This window comes from Lampris incognitus, chromosome 14, assembly GCF_029633865.1.
Source record: "Lampris incognitus isolate fLamInc1 chromosome 14, fLamInc1.hap2, whole genome shotgun sequence".
Classification (NCBI taxonomy): Eukaryota; Metazoa; Chordata; class Actinopteri; order Lampriformes; family Lampridae; genus Lampris; species Lampris incognitus.
Window position 1 is genome coordinate 21,012,398 of NC_079224.1, and position 23,176 is coordinate 21,035,573.

Consider the following 23,176-nt stretch of genomic DNA (forward strand, 5'->3'; position numbering starts at 1 on the left):
CAGCGCCATGCAAGTGCACCGAGCATGCCCGTGATCGTTTAGGTGTAATGAGCGAAGATTCGTCATAGCACTCACGTCATTATCCAAAAATGGGTCACGGAAAACACAAAAGAAACCACAAATCTACCATAACAGAGCCCCCTTAGTGCCGACAAACAAGTACCTTGCCTTGTTGCTATGAGGAAGATAAAGACCTTATTGTGGGTACTCACCAGTTCAGAATACAAAATAAATAAATAAATAAAATGGAAGTGGAAAACAGATCTCTGAGGCAGAGGTTGACTGACGTGAGACAAGATACACCCTCTGGCCTGCAGCACTGGAGGGAGCACGCCAGCTTTTGTTCATGGTATGTTGATGTTGACTTGTGTGTTGTATCATTAAATTTGGATTGGAAAGCCTTTTGCGAATGACTTTGATTGATTCCACTCCCGGTGAAGTTATGACTTTGTTCTATTCAATTAATGATGCTGTTCGTTCGAGTGCGGTAGCTCGCTCCCCACTCGCTGAGTAAATGGGAGTGGATTCTACTGGATGTGCACGAGGTGCTGCACAAAAATGTTCAATATTTGATAACGCAAACTGATAATACTGAATATAACTCGTTGTAAGTCTTTGCACATAGTCTGTGAATTTAGCTTAAAAAATTCTGCACACCTGATATCTTTATAGGTCTCAGTAAAACCGTGTTGCTTTGCACCACGACGCAGGGGACTGAGAAGTTTGCAGGGGACCCGGTCATCGTTTATGGAAATAAATCAAAACCAAAATCTCAATCCCTTTATGAATCATAACTTCTTATTTCACAATATCCACCAAAGAAGGCAATGTGAAGGGAGAAGAAGGGACGGAAGGAACTGGTAGTTTTTGTACGCCATCTTTTGCTACACAGTGAATATCCCAGATGTTATGTAGACAACAGTTTGTCCATGAGAAGTCCTACAGGGGGATATTCTTCTCAACCACCTCTTTGCTGTACCCTCAAACCAAACAGGCAATCAACACATTCCAGCGCACATTTTGTGGATATGAGACTCACTAACAAATAAACATCTCTCTCAATACCCTCAAAACAAAAAACAAGGAGCAAGAGAGACAGATCAAATTAGGAGAGGCTCACTGGGGCTTGGATGCTCTTTGCTTTACTCTAGATACATATCAATTAAGGTATTTTTAGTCTACAAGCTTCACGCCGGTGAACAAGATTGTCTCTCCGTGGGACTGTAGAGAAATCAAGTTCATAGAGACTGCTGTATGACTGTATTATGGATCGATCTCCATCATCCCTGAAACAATGACCGGGCCAACACTGCGCTCAACGCGGTCCAAAAAGATCCCAAAACTTTTAAAGAACAACTTTCTCACCATTGTAGTATTTTCCCCATCGGAATATTTTTTTTCCTTTTTTCCCCTTTGGGTATTAAGCTCCACCAGCTTCAGCGGATATGTTTTTTGCACATCTCACTGTCATTATTTCAACAACGAGGCCGCCCTGTCGTTCCTTTTTGCTTTGTCAAGGATGGGAGGTGACATGTTTACGGCTGTGAACATCGAGTGTTTCACCTGAATGTAGACACAAGGGATCAGAGGCTGTAAAGGTGATGTCAACATTGACGGCAAACAGGATACTGATTTTTCAAGACAAGGCAACAGAGCGAGTTGTCATTCAATAAACACATGCTCGTCTCCGCTTTTTAACCATTGACATCACACTACACTACACTTCAATCAATATACCCTTCTCAAAGGCCCCAACACAAGGATCTGTATCCAGGGGCATCTGGGTAGCATAGTGGTCTATTTCATTGCCTACCAACATGGGGATCACTAGTTCAAATCCCCATTGTTACCTCCGCCTTGGTCGAGCATCCCTACAGACACGATTGGCTGTGTTTGCAGCTGGGAAGCCGGATGTGGGTATGTGTCCTGGTTGCTGCAAAGGCGCCTCCTCTGGTCAGTCGAAGCACCTATTCGGGGGGGGGGGTGGCGTGATCCTCCCACACACTACAGCCCCCTGGTGGAACTCCTCACTGTCAGGTGAAAAGAAATGGCTGGCAACTCCACATGTATTGGAGGAGGCGTATGGTAGTCTGCAGCCCTCCCCGGATCAGCAGAGGGGGTGGAGCAGCGACCGGGATGGCTCGGAAGAGTGGGCTGATTGGCCGGACACAATTGGGGAGGGAAAATGGGAAAAATCCAAAAAAAAAAAAAGAAAGAAAAAAAAGGAGGGTTCTGTATCCATAAAGCATCCTTTTCTGTTAAGGGCAAAGCATGAGTTTTACATTTCCTTTTGGCCTTTTGCAAGTTGTTCACTATCATGAATTAATTATTGAAACTAATATTAATCTAAGATTATAGTAAAAACATTTATAAAATCTAGCAAACAAAGTCTCGGTATAACATCTGAAGAGGGCAAAAGTGTAACTGTATATAGTATTTCGGTAGAAGGGACTGAAAATAATGAGAGGCTCGTTACAGTCAAGACGCCTTGCAGAGAAACCAAAGCTTCAGGCAAAATGAACAGTAACAACAGCAACACCAATCAACTTGATATGAGCAGAGGGAGAACTCCCATCAGGAATAACTTAATTCTCATCTATAGGTCCGTTATCTGTGTCCCTTTAAGAGTTTTTGTTTTCCCGTGTCTTTGCTGGGAAAAAGAAAACAACAACAACAAACGATCTGCTGTGTATTCATAGCATGAACTGAAAGGAGAAAAAATATCCGGGGAATGCAACCTTGCTCGGGGGACCACATAGAGTCATCACGGCCCTCCTCATCCCCGTTGCATGCTGTTCTCACCTGGCCTTTCATCTCCGCAGGGAAGGTGACACAGGTCAGGGGAACGCATGAGTGGAGGATGCTGGGACTGATGGGAGAGCAAAGGCTCCAGGGGGTAAACCATTACACCCAGCACCACCATCCTCCTCACCACATCTCTGTCTGCAGGACCTCCTGTAGCGTGTAGCCACAGAGTGCAACCCTAGAGTGTAACCAGTGTGCAAATATGGCTAATAAAAAGGACAAGAGGGGAGGAGGCACATCACCTGTGACATGCACAAGGTCGTGTTCAGTGCAGTGGCCTTTATCTGTTCTGTTCTGTTTTCCAGCTATGTCATACCATCCACCCGTGATAAGGCCCAAGGTGACTGCGGTAATGCTATCAACCTTTTGCTGGATGTCTGTCATGCTGCGGGTAGACAACAACAAAATAACCATAGCAACACAAAACGTGTCCAAAAGGAAAAAAATCAACCAGTTTTTTAGATCCGAAAAACGATTAAAAAAAAAAGCTAAAGATTATCGACTATGATATTGTCAATATGTATGCCTACATAAAAAATGTATTTGAAGCTGCCTTGTCTGTCCCTTCACAACTGTGCGCATGGCATTTCATTACAGCATTATTCTACAGGGGGCTAGACTGCCCACTCTCTGCCAAAACACACATATAAATGTTGGAGAAACGGTGCTTTTTGCGGAAAGGTATTACGTTAAAACTGTCACGCGTTTGTTTTGAACTCTTGAGATCTGATACACAGACCTGTCTCGCCAGCTAGTCGCAGTTGAAGTTAAACCACCGAGGGTCGTCTTTAGCAGACGGGTTCGGGACTCTCCGGCAAGGCAAAGGCTAGGTAGGCCACATGCTTCTGTGCAGGTTATTTCACTGGATGGGGTGTGTAACCCACGATTAGTCAACACCTCACATCTCATTTGGATGTGTGTCCATGTGTGCTTTGCATGAGAGCCCATTATGACCTTGTGTGTGCAGACTAAATATTGCATGTCCATCTGTGCTCTTTGGATGTACGAGTGTGTGTGTGTAATATTATTTTCATTATCACTTCTCGCACACGCCACAGGCCCGAGTGCATGATGGCTTCGGAGTAAGACCGTAATCACAAAGCCTGTGCTCGCTCTGGATAGAGCGACATGTCAGGAGACAAGAGCGGTGCAGAGGAAATAATCATATGAAACATTAAGTACAAGCTTCCCCGGAGAAGGCTGCTAGACACACACACACACACACACACACATCTCCAGCTTAAGGCACACCAAACGTGGCGCTTGTGTTGCACCTATTTAAATGGCTATTACAGCCCTATGCTATGGGCTCATGCACACGTGTGAGGAAATGGGCCCACGATGGTTTATGGAGTGGTAAGGCATGGACAAATTGATTTCAAGCGGCTGCCGACGTCTTATCGGCCTCTTGTTAGGCACCCTGCTAAACGCCCCCCTAAGAACACCATTGTAGCCCAGCCATGAAGGTTTAGCTGCCCTAAATCACACAACAATTGTGTTTATTGTAATGTCCAACACTGGAAGCTTGAAAATAGAGCTTTAGAAATACAATGACTACTATGAAGAAAAAAAGGAAACGAACACTGGCACTCACAATGATGGCTGGGGGGGGGGGATCTATGACAAAATGGTAAATCCTCATTTTATGCGGTGGTCTCAAGTGGTACACGCACATCAAAGAATTTCAGACCAACAAATCTAAAAAAGCCCATCACTCATAGGATTATTCTTCTCCAATCACATATATGCACACTGGTGGGGTTCTCCCTTCCCTTTAACAGATACTCTCTTACTCCCTGGGAGAAGGAGGGGGGGGGGGACGTGTGAAAGAGAGGCGGGGGTGGGGGGATATGGAGATCTGCGTAGGAGGAAGGCTAAGAGTGTTGGGTGGAACCAAAATAAAGATGTCAATCAACCAGGAAAGGGATCCAGAAAAGACGGAGAGAAGGTGAACTGGGAAGCAAGACAGACATGTACCAGAGCGAGGGTTAAAACTTCTCCATTCGAGAAGCGTTTAACCTCTAAGTTGTGTTGTTGGATGCTGTGTTGCTGTAAACCCCCTTGAGGCAGATTTGTGATTTGTGATATTGGGCTATACAAATAAAATTGACTTGACATATGTTTTCAGCCAATGAGAGGGGTGCTGGAAAAACACTGGCAAAAGCAGCCAAAACAATACTGGGGGGGGGGGGGGGAGGCAACACTTAACAGTTTTTAACATAGCCTAGAGTGGTCCAGCCATGTCGTCACTCTGTAAGACAAAATTAGCCAAAAGACAATTGATGGTGGCCCAAGCGGCCTCTAGAAGCCTCTACTCAGTTTGTTACAATGAGCGAAGGGAAATTTGTGCTTTTGGGATGGTTCACAGACCGAAATTTCCATTGTATTTTTGTCTTAAAAAAAAATCCCCAAGATCTGAGTTTCACACAAGGTTAAATAGCCAACTAAATTTGCTCTACGAGTTTGTTATGTTGTCTTCAAAGGAGTTGGTGGTTTCGACAGGGAAGTCGAGCACACATTATGTGTGAAGTTGTGACAACACCATTGGGCGGAGGCTAACAACTTAGCTGTTAGCGGGTCCATCTCATACTTTCAAGCAAGTAATGCAAAGGTATAGCTAGCCCCAAATGGGACCCCATCTCTTTTGTAACGGTCTGCTATTCTGAAATGGTTTCCCATCTCAGTGGAACCTACAGTAAGACTCACTGCCCAATCGCCACGGGGTCGGCCCCCTTCAATCGAGCGGTTAGCAACGTCTACATTTGTCTCTGTTACGTTGGTGGCAGGGGTGGGATCCGGAAGTGCACAGATCCTCATAAGTCTCTCTGGAGCGCGGGAATAACAAAGCGCGAGGGTGCGCTTCCGGGAGAGGGTGACTACTGTAACCTACAAAAAGACCCCTTTAGTCGAGCGGTTGGCGATGTCACCTCGCAATGCAGTACAACGCCGGATCGAATCCCGCAGCGGGCGGCAATATGCTCGGTTACATCAGTGACCGGTTAGGAGGCGATGGGGTTACAAATGGAGCTAGGGTATAGGCTAGCTAAAGATAGGAAAAGACAACATCATTTGGAATGTCAGACTACCGTATAATAATGCTAACAATCCACCACAAAACCGAGGTCCATGGGTTTTGCCATTTTTAAAAATGACGTAATCATGTCACAGCCACATCTCGTGAACTCGGGGCCGAAAGACAATTTCCTTTTCTCAAGTTGTAAATACCAAAAAAGGGGTTGTTCAAATGGGCTTTTCTCGTGCACACAGTAAATAAGACCCCCTTTGAAGGCGCCACTACTACAAAATGAAGTCACACTGGGCTACTATGGCCCTAACTTGCCAATGCGGTGGCCAAGCTAGCCAGCAATGTAATTAGCAACATTGCCCTCATTACTGCTTCCAATGTCATGAGGGCTACAACTATAAGCATTTGACAAAGACCTTGTTTGGGAGAGATTTTGGGTGTGTGTGTGGGGGGGGGGGCAAATAAGAAAATATAAAGGGGGTTTTGGGCTGTGAGCCATGCACCATCTTGGGGCTAATTTCATACTACAAAGTGACAATGTGGCTCCTCTACCTTATCGGGCAAAACACACACACAAAATCTTAAAAAAAAAAGGTTATAAGTAGATTGAGGTGTGGTGGTTTGGGAAAACATTGCCTCTATTCCCCAAAAAATACTGACCAGAATCAGTCAGACACCATTTACTTTATAGGCAGGCGATAGGGCGACAGAAATGATTAAAAAAAATGTACCACAATACTGAGTAGCTAGTCCTAGACCTGGGATAAAAGCAAAGTCCCAGGGAAAGAGGATTGCGGCCCAGCATTTACAGATAATCTTTGGGACGAGGGAGGGCGAGAGAAACCTAGCAATACTGTTAACAAAATGAAGGAAAAAGAGAGCATCGGGCTCGCTTATCTCTGAAAGGCTCCTGCTACCCAACCCGCTCAGATGAATAAAGAGGTTTTAACCTAATTTCTCATATCCAACACCACTCTCACCCTCACCGACCAGAGAGAAAGACAGGAATAGATTTAAACAGAAAGAATATGTTAAAGCATCTGAATAAAACCATTAAAGCATCTGAATGGAACCATTTACGCAAAAGGAATACAACAGGAATATATTGTATTAGATGCTTTATAGCTTGAGGCTGCACTTCAATACAGTCGACCCTCAAGCTTTCAGCGAATAGGCTGGTTTCCATCAAACACTTATTCACTCCTATCTCGGGAGCATTTTGTGTCAGGAAATTAAAAAAATATATATATATTAAACTGACAGACATTAAAATAGGTCTGCATAGGATAGCTTAAGCCATTTCAGCTTTGGCAAATTTAGTGCTTGCAAATGATTTCAGGTAAGGATGTGGTGCTTGCCTTGAGACAATACTGCGGTTTGGTCAACCATCGTGTTTCTCATCCTTGACTCATCAGATGGAAATAGAGATGTTGGTCAAAATGAAGATCAAACACCAGTGTAGCCTGTGAACTATACGATCTAACCAAAGCTTTACAGTGCCCTCTGGTGGGCGAAGTACAGAAACACAATGGGATTTGCAGCTGGAAAACAATCAGTGCCGACTGAGCTAATAGATTAGTATACTTGGCTGTGACTAGAAATCTATTGGACATGATCCTGATGCTGTAAGCCTCATCCATCTTGTTCCCCAAGAAGGCTTAAGAATCACATGGCATTATTTGTAAATATTAATTGACCCATGTTTATGTAATATTACATATAGTCAAAGAAACCACTATGCTTTATTGCAACACACCAGTGCAAAATAGCCATCATAATCGATGAATTAATCAATACGTTGCTTCCACTTTTTGACAAGGGACCGCTTGCAGCATTTTATCGAATCGAGTATTCAGTTTCATTCAGTTGAAAGTTCCCCTGCGGTGCCAGGAGATACCGGACATAATGGGAAATAACTCTCGATTAGTAGGAAGGTTGTTGGTGCTCGGAACCAAGGACGGAGCTGCTCACCTGTTCAGCACCATGGCCAGCTCTCCGTTGCTTTCTTTTTTTTTTGAGCGGGTTGGGGGGGGGGTCACCTCATGGTGTAGTTTTCCTGGTATGACAGGAGGCCTGCTGTTTCTTGCCTGCCCCTATGTCTGTTGGCTCATTGTTTTACTGTTGACAGCCTATGTCACAGAAGAAAATACCTATCCATGTGAAAAGTAATTAAGTCTTGTGAATCCCTTTTAGGGTGAAGAGACTTCTTGATTTTTAATTTAGTTCTAAGTCACTGCTGAGACTTCCGTGCCTTCTGCTCTTTGAGGAAGCACACATGTAATTCCAGATGGCTGGCATCGATGAAGGACATCGTCAAAAGCAGCTGCTCTTCAGTCTCATTAAGTACTTTTTTTTTTGTCTTCTAGGTCTCCCAGTGGTCGTCCATCTGTCTTACAATTTCACAGCAACTAAGTGTGATAAGGCTAGTTATGGTTCTCCATGCTGATATTTTGATTACAACTCCCATCACACTACTGATACCGCTGACTGGGCCCGGTCTCGGTTTAGAGCTGCATGTGGGATTGCAGATGACTGGCAGTGCCACATCTCACACACAAATCACATTTCTGTCTTATATCTGCTTGCCTTGTGCTAATAAGAAATAGTTGCAACGTTGTCGTATAAATTCAACTCTTTCTGATGACAAGTTGTCTAAGAGGGCTTTTGTGCTTCTGTTTTTATTTTTATTTTTTTCCCTCTGGATTTTTGTAGTTCTATCCATAAATCACATCAAGCTGCATCAGTTCATCTGGACACAACATTTATTGAGAGAAACATTTCATCACTCATCTAAGTGTGACTTCTTGATGAGCGATGAAACATTTCTCTCAGTAAACATGTCTAGATGGACTGATTCAACTTTCTGTAATTTCCTTACCTGGATTATTGAGCGTGCATTAAGACATCTATCCATAAATCTTACTCAGCTTTTAAGGACAGACCACCTTTCTAGCTTCTATCCTACCACACACTGCAGTCAATGCAGAATAGAGGCATAAATCTCTATGTCAAAGAAGGTTGAATCAGTTGATCTGGATACAGGGTTTATAGACAGATGTGTTTCATCACTCAATTAAGTGACAGCTTCCGTCTAAACTGACTGCAGGTATCCCCACCCTTATATACAACATAGTACAATACAGATGCCTAATGACCGAAACCATCGGCCAGTTTCATATCCAAATATGGATGTGACCACTAACTAGCGTTTCAAAGACCATGTGCAATGGCCATCATTAATGGCCATCATTAATGGTCACACCCATATTTTCACATGAAACTGCTCATTGGTTTCATTCGTTATACATCTGCCGCCATTTTACAATGCTATGATTGCAACATTCCCTAATCCTCTGTGAATATTACACATGGCCTTGGAAACTCTAATTAGTGGTCACATCCATATTTGCATATGAAACTGGTCCATGGTTTCGGTCGTTAGGCAACTGTATTGTACTGTATTGTTTATAAGGGGTGGGGATACCTGCAGTCAGTTTAGACTGAAGATGTCACTTCATTGAGTGATGAAACATATTGGTCAATAAATGCTGTATCCAGATGAACTGATTCAACCTTCTTTGAGTTTCTTACCTGGATTATTGAGCATGCATCAAGACATAAATCTCTATGCTTTTATTCTATAGGCACTTATAATTAAATAGGACATCTTATTTATACTAATTTCTATTAGCGTTAAACAGCTTATTCTAACCCTCCTCTGCCTGCTTCAATGGGAGGTCCAGTAAGATGTCTCTCTTTTTTTTTAATATGAGCCTTAATAGCACATTAAGCGTTTCACTTTTCAAGAGAAATAATTACTACAGTTAAAAATAAATGTTACATTTATGTTGAAATGTATATCAGGCATAGGGAAAGCGGCTGCTCTACACCCTATCTAGTACTAATTGTATCGAATTCCCTTGAAGAAAATTGATGATAGGAGTCAGAATGTACTCAACGGAAGTTTTTAATGGTCAGATGGGAAAAACCTTTCATCGGTAAGGGGGCATAACAAATATAAAAGTCTGACAAGGATTTAACTAAAACCATGAATCAAAAACGACATAAAGCTAACAGCAAAGGGATTGTCTTTTGTCAAAGCTTTAAGCTGCCTACGGCTACAGAAAAACACCTTCACCCTCCTTTTAGGAGAGATTGAGTCAGAGAACAAGAGCACAGGTTTTCAAAGTCTGTTCCCATGCTAAACAGAACCTGAGAGAGCGGCATTTACCCTAAATGTCCCAGAGCTCTGCTCCTTTTTCCTACTCACAAGGTCCTGAAAGGTAGAGATGGGCAAAGATGCACTCTTGTCCCTCCGGGGGGCTTGAACCAAGTCCACCACCGTGCAACTGGACTTAGGACGCCTGCGTCTTAACGCCCGTTTCTCGGCCCTGGTCTTGGGTGCGGGAAGGCCCTCGCAGATTCGAGTGCAGGCTTTGGTGATGCCACAGAAGGAGGGGTCATCCGACTGAGAGGAGCCCTCGGAGCTGCCCTCTGTGGGCGAGTCTCTAAAGGAAGGGTGAATTAACCCTTTCACAGGGGATGCAGAGTTTGTGGGGATAGGCACGCCGTTACATTCAATGGCCCCATTAGCGAGCTCTGGAACACTGTGGGAGGAGGGTTTCAGAGTCTCCACTCTGGGATTAGTGCATGCCTTCTGCATTAGGAATGGGTAGGAGAGAAAAAGAAAAAAGCAGAAGACTTGTTTAATCTGACAATGCTACTACTACTACTACTACTACTACTACTTTTGGCTGCTCCCATTAGGGATCGCCACAGCAGATCATCCATTTCCATCTCTCCCTGTTCTCTGCATCTTTCTGTGTCACACCAACCACCTGCATGTCCTCCCTCACTACATCCATAAACCTCCTCTTTGGCCTTCCTCTTTTCCTCTTGCCTGGCAGCTCCATCTTCAGCATCCTTCTCCCAATATACCCAGTATCTCTCCTCCGCACATGTCCAAACCATCTCAATCTTGTCTGTAAATGTTCTCATTCATCCAGGTCATGGTTATCCAAATATATATATACCACGGATATATACCACGTCCAGTTGCACTTGATTCAACTCCTTTGAACATCTCAATCTTGCCTCTCTTGCTTTGTCTCCAAACTGTCCAACCTGAGCTGTCCCTCTAATATACTCATTCCTATTCCTGTCCTTCTTCATCCATCCACCCATCCATTATCCAAGCCACTTATCCTAATCAGGGTAGCGGGATGCTGGAGCCTATCCCAGCAGTCATTGGGCAGCAGGCAAAGAGACACCCTGGACAGGCCGCCAGTCCATCACAGGGCCGACACATTCACACCTAGGGACAATTTCGTATGGCTGATTCACCTGACCTATACTATGTCTTTGGACTGTGGGAGGAAACCGGAGCACCCAGAGGAAACCCAAACAGACACATGCAAACTCTACACAGAGGATGACCTGGACTGACCCCCGAGGTTGGACCACCCTGGAGGTCGAACCCAGGACCTTCTTGCTGTGAGGCGGCCACACTAACCACTGAACCACCGTGCCACCCCCTTCTTCATCACACCCCAAAAAAAAAATCTTCAACTCTTCCACCTCCAGCTCTGCTTTCTGTCTTTTCACCAGTTCCACCATCTCCAAACCATACAACATAGTAGTTGGTCTCACTACCATCTTGTAAACCTTCCCTTTAACTCTCGCTGCTACTCTTATGACACAAATCACTCCTGGCACTCGTCTCCACTGAATCCACCCTGCCAGAACTCTCTTCTTCACCTCTCTTCTGCACTCCCCGTTACTTTGAACAGCTGACTTCAAGTATTTAAACTTAACCATCTTCGTCACCTCTACTCCTTTCCTCACCATTCAGCTGTCCTCCCTCTTGTTCACACATATGTATTCCGTCTTGCTCCTACTGACTTTCATTCCTCTTCTCTCCAGTGCATACCTCCACTTCTCCAGGCTCTCCTCAACCTGCTCCCTACTCTCACAATGTCATCCGTGAACATCAGTCCGCGGAGACTCCTGCCCAATCTTGTCTGTCAACCTGTCCATCACCATTGCAAACAAGAAAGGGCTCAGAAACGATCCTTGATGTAATCCCACCTCCACCTTGAACCCATCCGTCACTACTACTGCATATCTCACCACTGTCACGCTGCCCTCATATATATTCATAACCACCCCTACATACTTCTCTGCCACTCCCAACTTTCTACAATACCACACCTCCTCTCTCGGCACCCTGTCATATGCTTTCTCTAAATACACAAAGACACAATGTAACTCCTTCTGACCTTCTCTATACTTCTCCACAAACACTCTAAGAGCAAGCCACATCTGTAGTTCTCTTTCGTGGCATGAAACCATACTGCTGCTCGCTAATCATCACCTCTCCTCTTAACCTAGCTTCCACTACTCTTTCCCATATCTTCATGCTGTGGCTGATCAACTTTACACCTCTGTAGTTACTACAGCTCTGCACATCACCCTTATTCTTGAAAATCGGTACCAGTATACTTCTTCTTCACTCCTCAGGCATCTGACATAATCTGACAATGCCACTATTCAACAATAACCAGTGTAACATTTTGTCACACCATACGCACCGTTCTGTTATCTGGAGAATGTGTCGCCTCTGTATACAAGGCTCCAGGACCTGTGAGTAAAATGATTAAGACACTTTTTATTAGGTTTAAAGTTTCCTTCGATGGGCGTGAGGCCCAAATTCCAGTTACTTGCAACTGCTACTTGCTTAACACCAAGTAAACCTAATTTCGGCTGCATTTTTGATGGTTTTTTTTGTTTTTTTATGAGCTAAAAATCTAATTTCATCTTTGCTAAGGCACTACCCTCAACTAAGACTGAAGTTTTTTTAGTAACAGCTTCATACTAAGATATACAGCTTAATATTAATAGATCAACTTCTTATCAAAGCATGTAGGCTAAGGAAAAGTACCTCCCCATTCAGTCAGCTCTGCCTCCAGCTTGACTTGTGGACATTCTAATTAAAGAATGATTGACGCTCAACCGCATCAAAACTTTGTTGTTTGAAAACCACATAACACCTCATTTGAGAGCTAGCTCAGTGCATCACAGAACTCAAAATAAACACAACACAAAAATAGGCTTAGGTGTCAGATAATATACCAGGGAGGAATGCACCAGAACAAATATAAAGGGAAGCTTCAGGTTAATTTCCCATTATGCACTTATAAAGAACAACAACAATTACAACGTTACTTGCCTTCAGTGGTGGGCAACTGGAGGGACTCAGAGTGTAACAGTGGATATGACGCTCTCCTCTTCAAGCCCAAATCATCACAGGAAGAGAACTGCCTGCTCAGAAAATAGTAATTATAAGGGAGACAAAAGCACAGGATGTAATACATTTGTCAAGATATGATCTAAACTTCTTTGATCACTTAAGATTCCAGCTTCGATGTTTTCAATAAATAGTCAAATCAATTAACAGACTTAATGAGTAGAAGCCATTAGTGGTAACGTCAGGGGCTAGCGTTGATACAAAGTTATCCATTGCTATTTGAAATGTAACCTCTTTTCTAGAGCCTCACATTTTCTATCATAGTTATTTTTGCAAAGGAAATATCTTCTAGATTGTTTTGTTTTGCTGTACTTTATATCGTAAAAGAGATGCTTTACACAGCCTCATTTGTTTTCACAGCAAAGTGTAAACAGCAAACTGCATACAGTTGACTGGCTACCTTTCAGGACAGCAGTAGCTGTAACTCTTGGATGTTGGCGGCTCTGGTTCTCCAGCTGGTGACATAGTGGACATGCGGCAATGGTTGGCACACAGCAGCAAGCCCAGCAACAGACACAGCACCAGAGACAGCAGTAGGTAACTCTGCCTGTCTGACACCTAAGAGAAGCACCATCAATTATCAACGGATCGTTGGCAAAGACACTGCAGTGCATGATATCAATTTGTACAGATGAAAACTTACTAAAGGAGTGAGTGTAAAACAACAGGGAGAGGTAATTCTCATTAGGAGATTTGGTCTCCTACCCTATGCACCAGTTATTGCTGAAGACATTAAAAGAGCATCTGAAAACTTTCAGAAGCTTAATCAGTAAATTTAAAAAGCATTTAATAGCATTATAACTCTATACTCTCTTGCTCACCCTCTTCCACCTCTGGAAGACTACTGTATATGCCCACATCTTAAGAGTCAAGCTCATCATCAAGACTTTTCTCTTACCAGGCCCCAAAATAGAGTGAATTCCAATCCTCAATCTGGGCGGCAGACTTGCATAGTTCATTCAAGAAAGGCCTAAAGCGTCCCAGTCCTATCTTAACCCATTGATGGCTTTTAAGTGATGACTGCGATATAGATTTGTGGCACTGTTCAGCTACTTTTGAATCCCCAATTGCATGTGTCACTATTGGCAATATTCCCTTGCACACCAATTGCACCAGATATATACTCTTGGCTATGATATTGTCATTCACTTCTCTAAAATGTCTGTAGGTGACACATAACTAGATCTTCCAATTGCTGATGCTCTTTGTTGGTTGCTTTGAAAAAAAGCATCTGCTAAATGAGAATCTGTAAATGTAAGATAATTTCTTAAACCATGAGACAGGACTCAAAACAGGCTGTAGTTCTGTTTGCTGTAATTATCTTGTAATGGCGTCGGTGTCTTAATATACCTTGGTTACTATTTAGAGACAAGCACCTTTGAGAAAAACATTTTCTGCCTGGAGATTTGCATGTACCTCACTCTGCAGCTGGCTGACCCTGATCGACAGGTTGAGAACAAGCTGAGTCACATTCTCCAGCTGACCCTGCAGGGACTGAATGGATTCTGTCTGCCGCTGGTCCTGCAGGGAGACAGGATAATAAATCAGGCAGACAATCACATGCAAAAAAACAAAAAAAACCCCAAAAAAACAAAAAACAAAGACAAAACAAAAACAAAACATAAGACTTGACTACATCTGCAGTAGTCCGGAATGTTAGATATTATCAACAAATAAACTGGCAGGCATTTAGAAAGTGTGTAAGAAACAAAAAGTCTGAAGAAAGAGTCTTTTGATTTGAAAAGGAAGCAATTACTCAGTTGTGTGGCCATTTTGGATCTATCCTTATAGGTATCCTGATTGATCACAAAATGGAAATAGAATATTTTGATGAGCATATCATACACAAAACATGGAGTCTGTGTGAAAAAACTCCTGTGGACCCACATTTGCTTCCCCCCCATCACTCACTTGCTCCTCAGCTATCCTGGAGGTGTTTTGGAGTTTAATGATGGTTTTGTTGAAAGCACGCTGCATCTCTTCCATTTGTTTTCGATACCTTAAACGGAAACAGAATAAAGGGCAAAACATCAGCAGGGTGTGACTATAATTAAGATCTGAGCTCAGTTAAAGGGAAATTTCACCCATTTTTTTTGTATGAACAATCAGTACTGATGAGCAATATGGTCAGTTGAATCATTAAGGTCCTCACTGTGTAATATACTGACGGCGAAATTAGTGTTGTCCTGCTCAGTCTTTGCCACAGCGCCTACTGTACTAGAATGCATTGTGCGCAAGCCTCTATATCGTCATCCATAAAACCCTCTGCGCTAGTGTTGTGGGACGTCATTTCTGCTGTCAGAAACATAGCTTAGCCGAGAGAATGAGGATGTGGTTTTTGAACAGCGTGTTTAGAGCAGATTAGAGTATTAGAAACCCTGCTAGGCTGTAGTTTTTTGGGCCGCCAACTGATGTTGCGATATGTCACTTGGCGGCCGGAAAAAAACTATTTCACTGCGACACCAGAGATGCAGAAATGATTGAGAGCATCTGCAGGTGTTTTTTATCCACCAGCCTTGTCGCAAATACTACACAGAGACAAGGTTTAAAATAAGGTGATAAGGTGAATTTTCCCTTTAGAATCAGACGACTTGTATTCAACCACAGCCTGGTTACAATTTGCCTGTTGTTCTAATGTGCTGGCCTGCATCTCCTGCCTGACTCTGTTTCTTACCTCTGGCTAAGCTGTTCCAGGTAGCGCCCACTGAGCGACATGTTCATCTCCAGGGCCTTGATTCGATTGTTGAGTCTCATGAACACAGATTCTTTCTGACTAGAGCCATGAACCTGGTTCCCATTGCCCTGCTCCATGCCGTTTGACAGCTCTGCATAGAACTCTGAGGAGGAGGAGGAGGAGGAAGGGGTAGAGGCAGGAGAGGAGGGGCGGGGCACTTGACCATTGCCGTTGGATGATGTGAAGATTATATCCTCCACAAGGTCCTCCACTTTGGTGTCAGTGCTAGAGGACAGGCCATTAGAAGACAAAGGTTCTGTGACGGTGTTTGGAGCAAGGTGAGATGACTCAGGGGTGCTGCTGCCATTGTCTGGTATAGATGGAGGAGCAGGCTGTTGTTCTGAGGGGGTAGGGATTGTAGGGTAGGGGAATTGGGGCTGATCTTCTATATCTGGTATCTGGGTTGGGGCATCTAACCCTTCTGGGTAAAAATCGGTGGTGGGTTTCTCATCTTTTAGGGGCAGTACAATCTGATCCACTACAACACTACTGGTGGGTTTTACTGAGACAGGGGTGGAGGTGGCAATATTTAGTGGAGGCTCCTTATGCTTCTCCTCCATCTGCACATCCTTGCTCCCCCCTGGTGTCAGCTCAATGAGCTGGTCTTTACTAGAAAGTTGCAGGGAAAGGGTGGGTGTGGCAGTGGGAGACTCGGTGCTACTGGGTTTGGGGAGGTTTGTTGTCTGACTGGGCTCCAACAGTGGAGGCTCAGGCCTGAAATCTTTTTGAGTCACAATGAGGTCCCCAAGAGAATCTGATGCCTCTACGTGGCTGGCCTCTCTCTCACCCTGCCCATAGGCAGTTTCTTTTTCCTGAAGCTGAAGCATTTCAGTGTGGGGCACCTGGGGTTCAGGGCAAGCAGAGGAGGAGAGGGGAAGCTGCTGCGAGGATGGTGTTTGTATGTGGGGAGGAATCGTTGGCTCTCTCTTCAGAGTTTGGCATATCCTCAGTTTAAATAACAGGGCATCACACTGTTGGTGGAGATACTCCTGGAGGGAAGCTGAGCAGGAGCAGGATGGAACAAATGAGGAAGATGAAAATAAAAGGAGTGGTGCACAGTAGTCCAAGCTCTCTTGCTGTCGCCAAAGCGGCTCATCCTTCACTTCCTCTAAGTCCTTTTCCATTTCCAGAAGGATGACTGTGGGATTTGTTGGTTCCTCCTCCTTTTCCTGGAGAGGAGTGACCATCCTTTCCTCAGATATGGGGAGCTCTGGCTGGGTAGGTTTCTCTGGAACAGGGGGCTCTGATGAAGGCGTGTCTTCTGTGGGGTAAAGAGACTGCAGGGAGGCCTCCACCTTGTCAATGTCAGGCCTAAAGAGACAGAAGGACCCTGAATTTAAGAAGTCATACAGAAAAAAAAAAGAAAAAAAAACAATAAAAACAAATATAAAAAATCCCCCAGCAAAATAGTTAATTGGATGGCAATTAATGTGCAACCAACAGTAGCTCTGGGGGAATAAAAAAAAAAAAATTAAATGAATCAAACTTAAAATGACAAAGAAACAATATGAATATTAAGATTATTGCTCTGACCAAATATTTATCATTACATGGAACTTTGAGGTCATTGTCTCTCAGGTCACTTTCAGTTTTACTTCTTTCTTTTCTTTTTTTTTTTTTTGCCTTGGTGCACAAACTAAGGGTACTGTACTGTATTTAGTCAAGTAAAAAAGAAAAATTACAGCATATCAGCATAGTTCCCTCTGTTTTTTCACTCTGTGTCCTATATGTCATCTATCAGTTTTCATTTGTGGTAATCTGTTCAAGTTCATGTTACAGTTAAAACCTTTGGTATAAAGTAAAAAATACACTTCTTTCACTGAGCTTAGTTAAGCTTTACTTATTTTCTGTTCGAATGATTCCCAATTGGGAAGATGATGGTGTCTTGCCATGTTCAATGGGATCAATGATGGTTTTAAAACACAAAAGTAGTGAACAAAGTTAATTTTTCCCTGAGCTTTGTTAATGCATTTGACTTGGTGAAAGTTTGTTGATATTGCAGCAGCAAATATGTCCACATTCTCTTGATTTCTCATTAGATGTTACATGTATCTCATGGGTGATGAATCACTTACTGATCCTAGTATGTGGATTGCAGTTGATTGCAGTTTTTATGATTGTGCTACGTCATAAAAACAACAGTAACCATGCTGTCTGCTACGATGGATACAGGTCCTGCTCTGTGTAATCAGTTACAGTTATGTAGACGCACCAATCATAAGCCATCTGCCATTTTGACTACTACTTTCAAAATGCAAAATGGATTCATGTTTTATAAATCGCTTCACTCACAAACAACAGCATATTTCTGTCACTACCGGGCATTTCTTTTATGTGAAGCCGACAATCATGAGTCCTTCCGTGTAATAATAATGTAATGCAGTGTAATGGTGGTAAGTCATATACATCACTCAACTATAGTGAACAAAAAAAGAAACAACACTTGGCAATTTACATCACAAATTGGCAAATTTAGCTCTGCCCTTACTTTAAACATTTTACTTCGGAATGGAATTATCAATGTGGGGTATAAGTACACACTGTCAGCTTTCATTTGAAGGCACTTTTATCCAAATCAAATTTTCTGTTTAATATTTATTACACTTTGTATATAGTCCCCCAAATTTCGACGCAAACGTACAATTCCCCAGTGTTGTATTTATTTCTATGTCCAGTATGGGCTATTCAATAATAATTAAAGATAAAGGACAGTGGTATTCTTACAAATCTTCTTACTGTGGTTATACTTCAGGCTTTATTATGTGTTAATTTAGTGAAAAATTATGATTTGTCAGCTTATATATATCCACTACTGACTGTTGGCTTTACATGAGAAAATTGCCCATTAGCAAGAGAAATATGTCGCAGTTTGTGAAAAGAAGCGATTTAGCAACCATGAATTCATTTGATGTGACATCACAGCAAACTGATTCAATACCAGCTTTAGTGTAGCCTACTGAATCTTGTCTTACAATTCTGAAATCATAGTAGAAATAGGTTATAGATATATATGAATATATCACCAACTCGATCGCTTTCCTGCATGCCCAACTGAATGTTTCATCGTCAGCTGTGACCAAAGATCGTTTAGTACTGTGATCTGCCACCTGCAGGATATATGAGGCCATATGGGACTTTTTCATACAAACAACTCTATAAAAAAATAGTAATTTCCAAATCAGCTTGGTTTTGTAAATGCCAGCTTTCAGTGTGAAGATACACAATTTCCCCATATTTTGTCCAAATCGAGTCAGCCTAAGAAATTGTGTTTGATGAACAGGCAAGAAAACGACCCAACGGACAGAGAGACCACTCCATTGTCCCTCCACGATCAAGGGGGAAATTTTTTTTTTTATGCAGTTGGTTGACTTCTTGAGGCAGATACTCACAACAGAGGGTGAAGGTTCGTAGCAGTAGTCTGAGTAGTGGTGTCGACAAGAGACGATGGCTCTGTCAAGTTCGTTTCCAAGGTTGAAAAGTTGCCTTTAAAGTTTAAACAGGAAACACAGGAGTAGAAAACAACAGTAACCATGATGTCTGCTGTGATGGACATAAGAAAACTACAGAAGCGAACATCACCAAGTCAAAGTAATGTATTAGCCTCCTAAGCAGAAGACGAAGACTTCATACTGTTTATTTGATGGGGGGGGGGGGGGACAGGAAAAATAACCATCAAATACAGAGGAGACGTGAAATCAGATTGATTTTTATAGTGTGTGGACAAGAGGCTCAAATGTAATCTGTTGGCCTTACCTTGCGTCTCTGAGCCCCCACCAAGAACATTGACAGCAATGTTATTTACCATGTTCAAAATGACATCTGAGGGAAAAACATGAACACGGGTGTGATTTCACAAGCAGAAATAAATATTTGGGATAAAAAGGGATTTAGTAGGGATTTAGATTAACAGAGTATCCCTGTTTCTCTAGACTTACCCTTGGCTGATCCAATCAGATTTTTGGAAGACTTTACTTCACCCGGCACATATCCAGAGGGAGAATCTGTTGAATGTATTCCACATTAGCCCAATTGAAATCTGATTCATTTACATTTGTTACACAAACAATACAATCTAGAAGTAATTTTACTAAATCTAAATGTAAAAGCACCTTTTTTGGCCTTAAAGTAAAAAGGTAGCATGGCACTCTGTCTGCATAAATAGTCCAGACAAATGGTAACAAATATTTTTTCTACACTGGAAGAATGCATTCACTGATGCAGAGGTACAGCACAGACATTGTACTATATAATGCACTGAGTGCAAGCTGGCCAGCAGAGTGGCCAAGAGCAGACGGAGAACTTGTCTTTCAACAGGAAGATCCTTAAGCAGTTTAACCCTTAACACCAGAATGACCAAGCCAGTCATAATGACCGTTTTGGATTTTCAAAGTTTAATAACTTTGTGGGAAAAAAAAGATACAGACCTGCCGCTTTCTAAATGTTCCTAAAATTGCATATATTTGCATTAAAACTAGTTTTAGATCAATTGCACAAAAAAGTTATAAGATCTACCTAAAACAACCACGAGCGGTCAAAATGTCCACTTGTAATTTGCGTGTGATCGTGCCGTCATGTCACTATTTATGACGTGTGTTGGTCGCATCATTTCCTTCGTGAAGTTCATCGCTCTGTCCTAGAAAGGCACTAGCGTTCTCCAGTGCAGACTAATACTGTAAACTTGATTTCTGATTATTGCCAACATGTCTGGTTACAGACGCTGTTTCAGACGCACCATGACTACCACCGAGGCGTTGCAGTATTTACAGGTGATGGATAGCTGCAATTTTAAATTGTTTGAAAAACAGTATTAACGTTATTAAAATGTTAATTTTAGTTTCAGTCGTTTCTTAACAGACGTACTAACACATGTAATGCATTAATATCTCAATTGGGTATTTATCTTGGCAGAATATAAAGTTTAAAAACCGTGGGCAGTCGTTCTAGTAGTTTTTAAGTTCCGGTCGTTGCTTGGGACTGTTTCAATAGTTATTTTCAGTTATTTACATTTCAAGTTTATTAGGCCTTGTTACGTTTGTTAAATTAGCAATATGTGTTTTCTGTTTTGTTTTTCAGGTAATATTTTCACTTTTTCAATTTTGCTATTCAATTTCAACCATGTCTCTCTAAAGTTTAAATTGTTTAAAAATAGTATTATAGTTGTTAAAATTTTAATTTTGGTGTCAGTCGTTTCCTAACAGACATACTAACATATGTAATGCATTAATATCTCAACTGGGTATTTATCCTGACAGAATATAAAGTTTAAAAACCGACCATGATTTTCACTGCCCAGGGTCGTTTTAGGTAGGAGTGAAATTCCCGGTCGTTCTAGTGTTAAAGCAGTGTTTCTCAACCTTTGGAGTGACAGCTACTTTAAACACAGTGGTTCCTACTAGGGACCACTGACACAGGCATGCAAACATAGAATTGTGAACTATGACGCCAAATAATAATCATTTCCCATTTTCACTCCATTTGAGAGCTTTGAGAATGAAAATATATCAGGAGAGAAAAGTATTTATTACACAAAGTAAAGAGACATACCCCATGTTTCTATATTAGAAATATTGTTTTTCACATCCTTGAAATCATCTTGCAATCCCCCAGAGGAACTGCAACCACCACCTAACAGCCCCAAGGGCACCATTTTGTGTCTGACCCTGTGTGTGAAGGGTGAAATTTCTCATTAAACATGGCATTTCCATTACATAACACACTCACCGAAGTCCTCATCCGGATCATCTGGTCTCTCGGGGGGGTACGCTATCTCCTCATATTCTTCCACCATGCTGGTCCCAAACACCCTGCAGTACAAAGCACATGGAGATCCATGTCTAAGCAAACTAAGGTAGCAGGGAAAATCAACTACATCCCGTGGAAAGAAGTGAATGTCTTTTCAAAATGAATGCTATACTCTTAAAACTACAAGTTATAACTAAAAAGGTTTCACATTTAAGTGAACACTAATAGCCACTAGGAGTCATGCCGAGCTAAAATAGATGTCCTTTAATACAGTCGGTATAAAATGGGCAGCCAATGCCTAGTCTCCCTTCCTCAAACAAGTATTATTTTAACACATACTTAATTGTGCCAATTTATGATTAGTCTATGGTACCATTTTACATAGTTACTAAACCATATGAAATTACACAAAAATCAGGTATATAGTAGATTTTATTATCAACAAGAATAACTACACTGTGGGCATCGATCAGCCTTGGGATTAACAATATTGCAATGTGTGAGAGTAAGATTAGATTGTGTGACAGCTTTTAATAAACTATGATCCCGTCTACTCACTACATACAACAGTCTTACTTTTAGGTTTTAAAAAAAAATGGCTGCCAATTTTCACAATACAGCTTGCTCAAGGTGCATTAGTCCTCTTTATTTCACCAAATGTGGTATAGCAGTTACAGACATGGGTGAATTTAGCCATCATTTGCGCTTCGCCCCCAGTACATAATCTCATTTGAACCCTTGCCTTCCACAAGTTGATTTTATGCAGGATGTAACATGCTATCATTTGGGGAAACAAACTGAGTACAGAGATGTAATATGGTAGAAAATTCCACAAGGAAATGTGTCAGATGTTATGTCACCTTAGCAATGAGTTAAATCAAATAAGCTTAGCATTGCTATTACTTCAGGAATTTGATTTAGGCTCACCTTATGAGACTGAGGGGACAGAAATGTTCTGAGCCGAAGTGAGAGACCAGCTCCACCTGAAAAGCGTCAATATGAATTATGAACTTGCACAGAAGACATCTGCTCCAGGCCATTCATGTGCTCAGCAGAAATCAGGTTGCAAAATGCAAAAGGTACAGGTATGATTAGTTTTGAGCGTAAAATCAACACAATGAATTCAATTCAAAAAGTTAGTGGTGAGCTGTGACAGGAAGGATTGGTGGTGACAAGACCAAATAAATGAGCGCAATTTGAAGCTGCAAATGGAACGCCACAATATATGTTAAATAATCTGACACCCAGTAATATAGCTAGCTGATTAGTCAAAAAGTTAAGTTATATAGTCTTGGTTATTTTCAGTGAGTCTTGAAGGAATATTATAGCACAAATTTCAGCTTTGCCTGATTCTTTTTAGAAAAAAAAACAACAAACAAACAAACCCATATCCCCCTCCACCCTCTTTCCTCAATTCATTCATCGTTCTACGAGAAAGGTGGGCTAACCTTTATGTACTTGGTGAACATCTGAAGCAGGAGAAACAAAGAAGAGAGAAACATTAAAAAGATGTAAACATGCATTCAAACAGGACCAAGAAGTGTATGTTGGTTTTGATTTAATA

General features: G+C 42.1%; 1 protein-coding gene across 3 annotated transcripts in view; it reads right to left on the minus strand.

Moving 5' to 3' along the window:
- Window positions 1-9,785: 9,785 nt before the first annotated feature.
- Window positions 9,786-23,176, minus strand: part of LOC130123769 (SUN domain-containing ossification factor-like) — a 29,534-nt gene continuing 16,143 nt past the window's right edge. For 2 of the 3 annotated variants that reach the window (XM_056293062.1, XM_056293061.1), the window contains exons 12-24: window positions 23,061-23,081; window positions 22,540-22,595; window positions 21,592-21,674; window positions 19,806-19,871; window positions 19,624-19,689; window positions 19,260-19,353; window positions 15,811-17,181; window positions 15,048-15,135; window positions 14,553-14,657; window positions 13,537-13,694; window positions 13,059-13,150; window positions 12,421-12,470; window positions 9,786-10,487 (exon numbers count right to left, since the gene is read on the minus strand). In XM_056293062.1, coding sequence (XP_056149037.1) covers window positions 10,032-10,487; window positions 12,421-12,470; window positions 13,059-13,150; window positions 13,537-13,694; window positions 14,553-14,657; window positions 15,048-15,135; window positions 15,811-17,181; window positions 19,260-19,353; window positions 19,624-19,689; window positions 19,806-19,871; window positions 21,592-21,674; window positions 22,540-22,595; window positions 23,061-23,081 — 2,706 coding nt within the window. In that variant the 3' untranslated portion in view covers window positions 9,786-10,031. The remainder of the gene's footprint in view (window positions 10,488-12,420; window positions 12,471-13,058; window positions 13,151-13,536; window positions 13,695-14,552; window positions 14,658-15,047; window positions 15,136-15,810; window positions 17,182-19,259; window positions 19,354-19,623; window positions 19,690-19,805; window positions 19,872-21,591; window positions 21,675-22,539; window positions 22,596-23,060; window positions 23,082-23,176) is intronic. The other variant, XM_056293063.1, reaches the window with a different exon arrangement.